We start from the raw sequence: 12,807 nt of genomic DNA, 5'->3' as shown, positions 1-12,807 counted from the left end.
ACCTAACTGTTGATTCACTGGGCTGGCCTTTTGATATTATCTGGAATAGAATTTGTTCAATCAGCACTTCAGATAGTATCAGAATTTGTTGTTACACCTTATAGGCTGAAATACGTCTCGTGGTAATATAAGGTGTGTTCTCATTGGTTAAGTAGTCCTACAAACCACCTGTGGGTCATCATACCAGCTGGGTGTGGGTGTGGGGGGGGCTGAGATCTTTATAAACAGCTAGATGGCACAGTAAGGACCATCAGCAGTTGGGTGACTGACTAGAGGAGACAGACGTCCAGCTCGACTATCCAGGTAAGACATGATCTTAGTCTTCCATCTCTCTCTCTGTCTCTCTCTCTCTCTCTCTCTCTCTCTCTCTCTCTCTCTCTCTCTCTCTCTCTCTCTCTCTCATCTTACCTTTGTTATCTCTGTAGACTGACAATCAGTTTGATTGATTGAGTTGAGTACACTGGATGACTTCTCAGCCAGGTTTCCTGTCAGAACTGAATGTGTAAAACCATTACAGTTTCTGTATCAATCAAACACACTTCTGAAAAGCCACTATCTGCAGCTGAATAAGAGCCTGTATTTCTGTTGATTCAGGATTGTTGTGGTGTCTTCCAGTTATTGCTCTCTCTCTCTCTCTCTGTCCATTGATCTCTCTCTCTTCCTCCACTGACTCATCTCTTAATACTGATCATATATCCAGATTTTTTAACTCTATTTTTTACTCCTGTCAGAATACAGTTTGTAGTGTTTGTTTCAAACTCTTATGGACATGTTTATACCTTCCCCTCCTCTCCCCTCCCTTCATCTCCTCTCTCTCTGACAGTGTACCATGGCCTCTCTCTCTCTGTACCTGGGACTGCTGGTGCTATGCACCCTGGCTCTTGTACACTGTGACCTGAATGGCGGCCCTGTCAGAGTGTATGATATTCGTGCCTCCAACCTGAAACGACGGCTATTCATGAAACCAAGCCCTTACGTCAAGGTGAATTTATTTATTCTTTATTTAACCCGAACAGTCAGTTAACAAAACATTCTTATTTACTACAACAAACTGTCAGGTGGGGAGATAAAACAGAAGTACAGTGATGTTACAGACAGGACAGACATCATAACACAGAAGGACAGAGACACAGCAACAATCAAATAGTACACAGTAGACAGTCAGCTGTCATTTGTTTGGATCTAAAGTAGCCTACAGTGACATGTGACCATGAAAATGTCAGTGATTGGCTTGTTACTTGTTAGGTGAAGTAATAGTAAAAGAAAAATGAACAAACAATCAAATGAATTAATTAATTATAATATACATATACTGGTTCCTCATTCAAGTGAGCCAACTGAACATACATTAGCAATAATTTAGTATTTAAAACATCTCTAGGCTAGGTGGGACGGTAGCGTCCCACCTGACCAACATTCAGATAAAGTGCAGGGTGCCAAATTCAAACTACATAAACTGTAAATATTTAACATTCTTGAATATACACTAGCAATATGTCAAAATAAAGCTTAACTTCCTGTTAATCCAACCGCAGTGTCAGATTTCAAAAAGGCTTTACGGCGAAAGCAGACTATGCGATTATCTGAGGACAGCACCCCACAATACAAATGCATAGCAATCATTTTCAACCAGGCAGGTGGCGACACAAAAGTCAGAAATAACTATATAATTCATGCCAGAAGATCTTCTTCTGTTGGCACTCCAAAATGTCCCAGAAACATCACAAATGGTCCTTTTGTTCAATAAACTCCTTTTTTATATCCCAAAAACTGTCAATTTAATTGGCGCGTTTGATTCAGAAAAACACCGGTTCCAACTCGCCCAACATGACTACAAATGATCTAATAAGTTACCTGTAAACTTAGTTGAAACATTTCAATCAACTTTCCTAATCCACCCTAAGGTATCTTAAAATGTAAATAATCAATACAATTTAAGACGGAATATACTGTGTACTTCTTCATTTCTCAAAGGAAAAACATCAACCAATTTCTAACGACTGTTGACATCTAGTGGAAGCCATAGGAACTGCAACCAGGTGCCTCATAAATCTAGTTTACCATAGAAATCAAATTGAAAACACAGTGAACTCAAACAAATATATAATCCTGGATTGTTTGTTCTCGGGTTTTGCCAGCCAAATAAGTTCTGTTATACTCACACACATAATTTTGAGTGTTTTCTATCCAAATATACCAATTATATGCATATCCTAGCTTCTGGGCCTGAGTAGCAGGCAGTTTACTTTGGGCACGCTTTTCATCCGGACGTCAAAATACCGCCCCCTATCCCAAAGAAGCACAATCATAATTTAAAAAAAGTTTAATAAAGTCTACTGACAACATTATCTTCCTTAGGTGTGGTGCGGTTCATCCTTTCATGGCAAGAGCAACACTCTGGAGGATCAGGAAAACCCCATCTGGGCCGACCAGTTCAACTTTGCTAACATCCTTCCCAACTCTGTCCTGACAGTGGAGGTGAGTTTCCCCCCTTACTATGCAAAGCGTTTTGAGCACTGGAAAATCACTATGTAAATCAAATAAATTATTATTACGATGATGAAGATGATAATGATGAGGAGGAGGAAGATTATTATGATGATTTTTACTATTATTGTTATTATGATGATTATTATTATTAGGTGTGGGATGATGTCATCGGACTAGATCTCCACATGGGAACCTGCAAAATCACCATCCGCCCGGGAACACACAGTGAGATCTGCCAGCTGAAGAGAGGCACCGTCTACTACTCCTACAGCTACGGCTACGTCTACAGTTACTAGATGGAACAGTTTGATGATTAGATTGTAACCTATGACCTTTGTCACCCTTTCACTCATGTATTAATTTCCTTATAGCATTAAAAAAAACGTGCTTCATAGCAAGATGTTCTCAGTCGGTCTTAATCATGTTTCTGAATTGTTTTATTATTTCTCAGAAGATGCCTTAGAAGATGGTACACAGCATATTAAAATAGTTAATCAATATTTCTACTAGATTTGAGATCTTATGTCAAAACCTTTAATCATTCGCCGTTTAACATTTACAGTGTCACAACATCACAACTCTCTGTCTTCACTGAAGTGGAGAGAGAGAGACCGTGGAGAACAAAGACATTATTCTTCCCAAAACTCCTAATCCCCGAAATTGGGGAATTAAACAATATTTATATTTTTGAGAATGTGGGAATAGTCTGTAGACACTTAAGCATTTCCCAGTTTAGGTCACCTAACGGAACGAACTCTGAAACGAGATGGGGGGAAATCAATTCACATATGGTGTCCAGGGCACAGCTGGAAAATACTTATTTCTGGAGAGAATAATTTTTTAAATTAGAAGTTCGAACTGTTTGGGCATAGACCTGGAAAGTATGACAGAACTTTGCAGGCTGTCTCTGCAGTAGATTGCTACTCCTCCCCCTTTGGCAGTTCGATCTTGACGGAATATGTTGTAGTTGGGGGTGGAAATCTCAGAAATGTCAGTGGCCTTCCTAAACCAGGATTCAGACACGGCTAGGACATCAGGGTTGGCGGAGTTGCTAAAGCAGTGAGTAAAACAAACTTAGGGAGGAGGCGTCTGATGTTAACATGCATGAAGCCAATGTTTTTACGGTTACAGAAGTCAACAAATTAGAGTGCCTGGGGACACGCAGGGCCTGGGTTAACCTCAACATCACCCGATGAACAGAGGAGGAGTAGGATGAGGGTACGGCTAAAGGCTATCAAAACTGGTCATCTAGTGCGTTGGGTACAGAAAATAAAATGAGCAGATTTCTGGGCGTGGTAGAATATATTAGAATAGGGTATGGTAGGGTGCGGGTACAGTGGTACAGTGTAACCCCAATTCCGGTGAAATTGCAGATTGCCAAATTCAAAATACAGAAATAGTCAAATTAAACATTCAGAAAAACAGAAGTGTTAGTCATCGGTTTAAAGATGAACTTCTTGTTAATCCAGCCGCTGTGTCAGATTTCAAAAAGGCTTTACGGCGAAAGCATACCATGCGATTTTTTGAGGACAGTGCCCCGCATACAAAAGCATTTTACAACCAAGTACAGGAGTTACAAAAGTCAGAAATAGCGATAAAATGTATCACTTACCTTTGAAGATCTTCATATGGTTGTAGACACAAGAGTCGCTGTTACACAATACATTTTTTGTTCAATAAAGTCCCTCTTTATATCCCAAAACTCTGTTTTGTTGGCACGTTTTGTTCAGTAATCCACTGGCTCAAAGGCAGACATGACATGCAGACGAATACATCCTAATAGTACCAGTAAAGTTTGTCGAAACATGTCAAACGATGTTTATAATTAATCCTCAGGTTGTCTATAGTCTAAATAATCTATAATATTTAAACCGGACAATAGCGTCTTCAATAGAAAGGAAAAACAACGAACGGCGCGCAATCGGTCACGTGCAAAAACTAGCTCTGGTTCATTCTACAGTCCACGTACATAGAAAATGGTCTCATTCTTCCTCATTTTTCAGAATACAAGCCTGAAACAATGTCTAAAGACTGTTGACATCTAGTGGAAGCCATAGGAACTGCAATCTGGGTCCTGACCATTTAGATACTGTATAGGCATTCAATAGAAAAGTATCCATATCAAAAATATCCCACATCATGTATGGATTGTCCTTAGGTTTTCGCCTGCCATTTCAGTTCTGTTATACTCACATATATTATTTTAACAGTTTTGGAAACTTTAGAGTGTTTTCTATCCAATACTACCACGCATATGCATATCCTAGCTTCTGGGCCTGAGTAACAGGCAGTTTACATTGGGCACCTCATTCATCCAAAATTCAAAGTACTGCCCCCTACCCAAGAGACGTTATACTAGGTGAGGTCACACCATGTGTGGGAGGTGTTAGTGAAGAGTCCGGGAGGCATCAGCTGTGTAGCCATGTGATCATAAGGTCCACTGAGCATGCCCGAAAGATGGGCCTGGTTCAAAGGCTAGCTTTGGGGCTGGGCCACTCGGTATCAGCTAGCTAGCTGCGAGGATCTGGAATAATGGTCCAGTAATGGAGTCCACTGGAGTAATGGTGGAGAAGAGCAGTCCTGATATGCTCAGGGTTGAAATCGGTCTGTGCAGACTGGCGTTGTGCAGACTGGCGGGTATTGTCCAGGGTAAAAGCGGCTGGTGTCTGAGCAAGAGGTAAATGCCGCTAGCAGTGGCTAACAATGACTAAATAGCTAGTAGCTAATTAGCTGGTTAGCATCTGATGGAGGTTCTAGCTATAAGATCTAAAAAATAGCGGATCCGTAACACATTGTGTGAGACGGGTTGCAGCAAGGTATATTTAATTTTAAAAAATGGAAAAAGAGATTGAAGTATATTGAAATATATACAAAAAAAATATGAAAAAAGACAACCTTTACATGGGAAAACGACAAACACGTCTGCACTGCTACGCCATCTTGGACACTCTAGACCCCACAAGTCCCCACAAGAATAGTAAACCAACAAAAATTTGACTAACTGGGGGCATTTTGTTAGTCCCCACAAGGTCAAATGCTATTTCTCGGGGATTTAGGGTTAAGGTTAGAATTAGGGTTAGGGTTAAGAGATAGGGTTAGTTTAAGGGTTATAACGTAGGGGTAGGTTTAAGGTTAAGGTTATGGGTTAAGGAAAATAGGATTTTGAATGGGACTGATTGTATGTCCCCACAAGGTTAGCTGCGCCAGTCTGTCTGTGTGTGTCTGTGTGGGTGAGAGGGTGTGAGTGCGTGTATATGTGGGTTCAGTGAATTCGGAAAGTATTCAGACCCCTTTACTTTTTCCACATTTTGTTACATTACAACCATATTCTAAAATGTACTAAATAATTTTTTTCTCCTCATCAATCCACACAATACCCCATAATGACATAAAGACAGAGAGGGAAGAAAAAGCAGCCCCCTGATACAGAGAAAAATAAAGCACCGTGTTAAAAAAAGCCCAGAAAAATATCTTTACAAGGTAAAGAAGAAAATACAAATTTTTGAACTTTTACTTCTGAAGAGAGCCAAACATTACAGGTTAAACTCAAATAAAACATACTAGTTAATGGAAACTTAACCCAGTAAATATGTTTAATCTCTCAGAAAACACATACATTCTGAACCAGTTATAATTGTAAAAGATTAGTAATTAGAAACAACAATGCTATTAATGCCAATTTTAAAAGTTTCTATGAAAACGTATAGAAATCAGACTTTAAAAACAGTGGGACGGATCCTATAGACTTTTTACATTGAACAACTCTGAAGCATCTTTCAGAAGACAAGATATGATCTTTAAAAACAGAGAAAAACCAGTGAAATCTTAGAAATAGTGTGTTGCATTTATACTATTGTTCAGTATATTTACAAGATTTTAATAGAAATCTCTTCTCTCTCACTCTCTCTCTCGCACTCTCTCTCACTCTCTCTCCCTTCTCGCTCTCTCTTTCTCTCCCTTCTCTCTCTCTCACTCGCTCTCTCTCCCACTTGCTCTCTCTCTCTCTGTCTCTCTCTCTCTTTCTCTCTCTCCCTTCTCTCTCGCTCTGTCTCTCTCTCACTCTCTCTCCCTTCTCTCTCTCTCTCCCATTCTCTCTCTCTCACTCTCTCTCTCTCTCTGTCTCTGTCCCTCTCTGTCTCTGTCTCTCTCTGTCTCTTTCTCTCTCTCTCCCATCTCTCTCGCTCTTTCTCACTCTCTCTCTCTCTCTGTCTCTGTCCCTCTCTGTCTCTGTCTCTCTCTGTCTCTTTCTCTCTCTCTCCCATCTCTCTCGCTCTTTCTCTCTCGCTCTGTCTCTTTCGCTCTGTCTCTCTCACTCTCAGAAATGGTTGCATGTTGTGTTTATTTTTTGTTCAGTATATTTAAAACATTTTGATAGAAATCTCTCTCACTCTCACTCTCACTCTCACTCTCACTCTCGCTCTCGCTCTATTCATTGTTTTATATTTTTTTTACATCTTGTCAGGAAATGCAGCTCAGTCTCAGGTTCTGCTGTTGTGCAGTAGTTGCACAGCCTTTCCTCTACAGGGAGCCAGGTTTTCCTGTGTCTACCCTTCTCAATGGCAAGGCTGTGCTCACTGAGCCTGTACTTTGTCAAGGTTTTCCTAAGGTTTTGATCAGTAACCACGGTCAAATAAATAGCCACTGTCTCTCTCTGTCCTAGTTGTCCTTCAATCCTGACCTTGCTGTGAGCCATGTCCTCCTCTCTCTCTCCTAGTTGTCCTTCTTCAATCCTGACCTTGCTGTGAGCCATGTCCTCCTCTCTCTCTCATAGTTGTCATTCTTCAATCCTGCCCTTGCTGTGAGCCATGTCCTCTCTCTCTCATAGTTGTCCTTCTTCAATCCTACCCTTGCTGTGAGCCATGTCCTCCTCTCTCTCTCCTAGTTGTCCTTCTTCAATCCTGCCCTTGCTGTGAGCCATGTCCTCTCTCTCACTCATAGTTGTCCTTCTTCAATCCTGCCCTTGCTGTGATCCATGTCCTCTATCTCTCATAGTTGTCCTTCAATCCTGCCCTTGCTGTGAGCCATGTCCTCTCTCTCTCTCTCCTAGTTGTCCTTCTTCAATCCTACCCTTGCTGTGAGCCATGTCCTCCTCTCTCTCTCCTAGTTGTCCTTCTTCATTCCTGCCCTTGCTGTGAGCCATGTCCTCCTCTCTCTCTCCTAGTTGTCCTTCTTCATTCCTGCCCTTGCTGTGAGCCATGTCCTCCTCTCTCTCTCCTAGTTGTCCTTCTTCATTCCTGCCCTTGCTGTGAGCCATGTCCTCCTGTCTCTCTCTTAGTTGTCCTTCTTCATTCCTGCCCTTGCTGTGAGCCATGTCCTCCTCTCTCTCTCCTAGTTGTCCTTCTTCAATCCTACCCTTGCTGTGAGCCATGTCCTCCTCTCTCTCTCATAGTTGTCCTTCTTCAAACCTGCCCTTGCTGTGAGCCATGTCTTCTCTCTCTCATAGTTGTCCTTCTTCATTCCTGCCCTTGCTGTGAGCCATGTCCTCTCTCTCTCTCTCTCTCTCTCTCCTAGTTGTCCTTCTTCAATCCTGCCCTTGCTGTGAGCCATGTCCTCTCTCTCTCTCTCCTAGTTGTCCTTCTTCAAGCCTGCCCTTGCTGTGAGCCATGTCCTCCTCTCTCTCTCCTAGTTGTCCTTCTTCATTCCTGCCCATGCTGTGAGCCATGTCCTCTCTCTCTCTCTCCTAGTTGTCCTTCAATCCTGCCCTTGCTGTGAGCCATGTCCTCCTCTCTCTCTCCTAGTTGTCCTTCTTCAATCCTGCACTTGCTGTGAGCCATGTCCTCTCTCTCTCTCTCCTAGTTGTCCTTCTTCAATCCTGCCCTTGCTGTAAGCCATGTCCTCCTCTCTCTCTCTCTTTGTCATTGGGCCTGCTGCTGATGTGTGTCCTGGTATGTCAATGTGTATGGTCTCAGTGCCAGGAATCTTAAATGTGATTTATGGTCAACACAATCCTGTCTCAGAGCTCTACGGTCAATTTCTTTGACCTTTGGCTTGGTTTTTGCTCTGACATGCACAGTCAACTGTGGGACTTTATGCAGACAGGGGTGTGCCTTTCCAAATCATGTCCAATGAATTGAATATACCACAGGTGGACTACAATTAAGTTGTAGAAACATCTCAAGGGTGATCAATGGAAACAGAATGCACCTGAGTCTCATAGCAAAGAGTCTGAATACTTAGGTAAATTAGGTATTTCTGTTTTAGATTGTTAATACATTTGCTAAAATTTAAACAAATGTGTAGATTGATGAGAAAAAAAGTTTAATGAATTTGAGAATAAGGCCGTAAAGAAAAAAAATATAGAAAAAGTCAAGGGGTCTGAATACTTTCTGAATGCACTGTATATAATGATTAGTGGTATTACTGATTAATTACAGATTCTATGCAGTACTATTTACCATCTCCACCCTTAGTAATGCCCTGTCCCTCAACTAATTGTTTATTCACTGGGCTGGCCTTTTGACATTATCTGGAATAGAATTTGTTCAATCAGCACTTCAGATAGTATAAGAATTTGTTGTTACACCTTATAGGCTGAAATACGTCTCGTGGTAATATAAGGTGTGTTCTCATTGGTTAAGTAGTCTTACATACCACCTGTGGGTCATTATACCAGCTGGGTGTGGGGGGGGGGGGTTGAGATCTTTATAAACAGCTCGATGGCACAGTAAGGACAATCAGCAGTTGGGTGACTAGAGGAGACAGACGTCCAGCTCGACTATCCAGGTAAGACATGATCTTAGTCTTCCACCTCTCTCTCTCTCTCTCTCTCTCTCTCTCTGGGCATCCATCTTACCTTTGTTATCTCTGTAGACTGACAATCAATTTTGATCTAAAATCACTTTTTTGGAAAGCCCCTTACTGTCTGCAATCAAAGTTGATTGGGGGCTTTGCAAAAAAGTGATTTTAGATCAAAATTGATTGTCAGTTTGGTTGAGTACACTGGATGACTTCTCAGACAGGTTTGCTGTCAGAACTGAATGTGTAAAACCATTACAGTTTCTGTATCAAGTGTAATCTCCCTCCATCCAGGATACGCTGGTGAGTAAATCAAACACACTTCTGAAAAGCCACTATCTGCAATTGAATAAGAGCCTGTATTTCTGCTGATTCAGGATTGTTCTGGTGTCTTCCATTTATTGCTCTCTCTCTCTCTCTCTCTCTGTCCATTGATCTCTCTCTCTTCCTCCACTGACTCATCTCTTAATACTGATCATATATCCTGATTTTTTAACTCTATTTTTTACTCCTGTCAGAATACAGTTTGTAGTGTTTGTTTCAAACTCTTATGGACATGTTTATACCTTCCCCTTCCCCTCTCCCCTCCCTTCATCTCCTCTCTCTCTGACAGTGTACCATGGCCTCTCTCTCTCTGTACCTGGGACTGCTGGTGCTATGCACCCTGGCTCTTGTACACTGTGACCTGAATGGCGGCCCCGTCAGAGTGTATGATATTCATGCCTCCAACCTGAAACGATGGCTATTCATAAAACCAAGCCCTTACGTCAAGGTGAATTTATTAATTTATTTATTCTTTATTTAACCCGAACAGTCAGTTAATAAATCATTGTGATATAAAATGAGTGACTGACAGGTGGGGAGATAAAACAGAAGTACAGTGATGTTACAGACAGGACAGACATCATAACACAGAAGGACAGAGACACAGCAATAATCAAACAGTACACAGTAGACAGTCAGCTGTCATGTTTTTGATTATCAAGTAGCCTACAGTGACATGTGACCATGAAAATGTCAGTGATTGGCTTGTTACTTGTTAGGTGAAGTAATAGTAAAAGAAAAATGAACAAACAATCAAATGAATTAATTAATTATAATATACATATAGTGGTTCCTCATTCAAGTGAGCCAACTGAACATACATTAGCAATAATTTAGTATTTAAAACCTCTCTAGGCTAGGTGGGACGGTAGCGTCCCACCTGACCAACATTCAGATAAAGTGCAGGGTGCCAAATTCAAACTACAGAAACTGTAAATTTTTAACATTCTTGAAAATACACTTGCAATATGTCAAAATAAAGCTTAACTTCTTGTTAATCCAGCCGCGGTGTCAGATTTCAAAAAGGCTTTACGGCGAAAGCAGACCATGCGATTATCTGAGGACAGCACCCCACAATACAAATGCATAGCAATCATTTTCAACCAGGCAGGTGGCGACACAAAAGTCAGAAGTAACTATATAATTAATGCCTTACCTTTGAAGATCTTCTTCTGTTGGCACTCCAAAATGTCCCAGAAACATCACAAATGGTCCTTTTGTTCGATAAACTCCTTTTTTATATCCCCAAAAATGTCCATTTATTTGGCGCGTTTGATTCAGAAAAACACCGGTTCCAACTCGCCCAACATGACTACAAATGATCTAATAAGTTACCTGTAAACTTTGTCCACACATTTTAATCAACTTTCCTAATCCACCCTAAGGTCTCCTAAAATGTAAATAATCCATCAAATTTAAGACGGAATATACTGTGTTCAATAGCGGATAAAAGTTACAGGTTGCGCACCCCAATCAAAAGAGTCCACTTGGCTTGACTCTCATTCTGATTAGCCGTAGTTCTTCCTTTCTCAAAGGAAAAACATCAACCAATTTCTAAAGACTGTTGACATCTAATGGAAGCCATAGGAACTGCAACCAGGTGCCTCATAGAAAACTAACTGAAAACACAGGGAACTCAAAAAAAATAATGGTTTATTCTAGGGGTTGCTCCTGCCAAATAAGTTATGTAATACTCACAGACATCATTTTAAAAGTTTTAGAGACTTTAGAGTGTTTTCTATCCAAATCTACCAATTATATGCATATCCTAGCTTCTGGGCCTGAGTAGAAGGTAGTTTACTTTGGGCACGCTTTTCATCCGGACGTCAAAATACCACCCCCTATCCCAAAGAAGTTTTAATGCACAATAATAGTTTTTAAAAAAGTTTAAAGTCTACTGACAACATTATCTTCCTTAGGTGTGGTGCGGTTCATCCTTTCATGGCAAGAGCAACACTCTGGAGAAACAGGAAAACCCCGTCTGGCCTGGCGAGTTCAACTTTGCTAACATCCTTCCCAACGCTGTCCTGACAGTGGAGGTGAGTTTCCCACCTTACTCTGCAAAGCGTTTTGAGCACTGGAAATCACTATGTATTCCCATCAATTATTATTACGATGATGAAGATGATAATGATGAGGAGGAGGAAGATTATTATGATGATTTTTACTATTATTGTTATTATGATGATTATTATTATTAGGTGTGGGATGATGTCATCGGACTAGATCTCCACATGGGAACCTGCAAAATCCCCATCAGCCCGGGAACACACAGTGAGATCTGCCAGCTGAAGAGAGGCACCATCTTTTACACCTACAGCTACGGCTACGTCTACAGTTACTAGATGGAACAGTTTGATGATTAGATTGTAACCTATGACCTTTGTCACCCTTTCACTCATGTATTAATTTCCTTATAGCATTAAAAAAAACGTGCTTCATAGCAAGATGTTCTCAGTCTGGTCTTAATCATGTTTCTGAATTGTTTTATTATTTCTCAGAAGATGCCTTAGAAGATGGTACACAGCATATTAAAATAGTTAATCAATATTTCTACTAGATTTGAGATCTTATGTCAAAACCTTTAATCATTCGCCGTTTAACCTGATGACGGGTTAGGGTTCCCCTTTGGGAACGACCCCTCCCACGTTCAGCTGGAACGTGGCGCATGGAACGCAAAAATATTCTTAGAAATATTTAACCTCCACACATTAACAAGTCCAATAGCTCAAATGAAAGATAAACACCTTGTTCATCTAGATTTGTTAAATGTTTTACGGCGAAAACACACCACATATTTATATTAGACCACCACCGAAACGAAGACAAGAGGCAGCCATTTTGTCCCAGAAAATATAAAATTATAAAAGCAGGATTAAAAATTAAATCATTCACTAACCTTTTGAAAATCTTCATCAGATGACAGTAATAGGACATGTTACACAGTACATTTTTTTTTTCAATAATATTCCATTTATATCCATAAATGTCCATTTACATTGAATTCATGTTCAGAAAATACTCAAAAATGTCCGCAGAAAATATAGGTAGCACCGCAAGATAACGTAAATAGACATCATAAACTTTGACTAAATATACATGTTCTACATATAGTTAGAAAGATACACTGCTTCTTAATGCAATCGCTTTGTTACATTTCTTTTTAACGTTACAGAAATCGCTCACTATTCAATATTCTGAGACGGCGCTCAGATATAAGCTATATTTCTCCGCTATGTTGGAGTCAACAGAAACACA

The 12,807-nt window shown here is 40.5% G+C and overlaps 2 protein-coding genes across 2 annotated transcripts; both read left to right on the top strand.

The window, feature by feature from the left end:
- Nucleotides 1-248: 248 nt before the first annotated feature.
- Nucleotides 249-2,888, top strand: LOC110536419 (uncharacterized). Its single transcript, XM_021622183.3, has 4 exons — nt 249-303; nt 824-982; nt 2,359-2,478; nt 2,643-2,888. The coding sequence occupies exons 2-4, from the start codon at nt 830-832 to the stop codon at nt 2,784-2,786; spliced, it is 417 nt and encodes a 138-aa protein (XP_021477858.1). The 5' UTR covers nt 249-303; nt 824-829; the 3' UTR covers nt 2,787-2,888.
- A 6,137-nt stretch (nt 2,889-9,025) lies between these two features.
- Nucleotides 9,026-11,996, top strand: LOC149979883 (uncharacterized). Its single transcript, XM_090191202.1, has 4 exons — nt 9,026-9,213; nt 9,839-9,997; nt 11,469-11,588; nt 11,751-11,996. The coding sequence occupies exons 2-4, from the start codon at nt 9,845-9,847 to the stop codon at nt 11,892-11,894; spliced, it is 417 nt and encodes a 138-aa protein (XP_090047328.1). The 5' UTR covers nt 9,026-9,213; nt 9,839-9,844; the 3' UTR covers nt 11,895-11,996.
- Nucleotides 11,997-12,807: the final 811 nt, after the last annotated feature.

The sequence above is a fragment of the Oncorhynchus mykiss genome, chromosome 11, assembly GCF_057628025.1.
Source record: "Oncorhynchus mykiss isolate SJ-2025 chromosome 11, ASM5762802v1, whole genome shotgun sequence".
Taxonomy (NCBI): domain Eukaryota; kingdom Metazoa; phylum Chordata; class Actinopteri; order Salmoniformes; family Salmonidae; genus Oncorhynchus; species Oncorhynchus mykiss.
The sequence above is the reverse complement of the archived record's forward strand: the minus strand, read 5'-3'. Positions and strand labels throughout refer to the sequence as shown.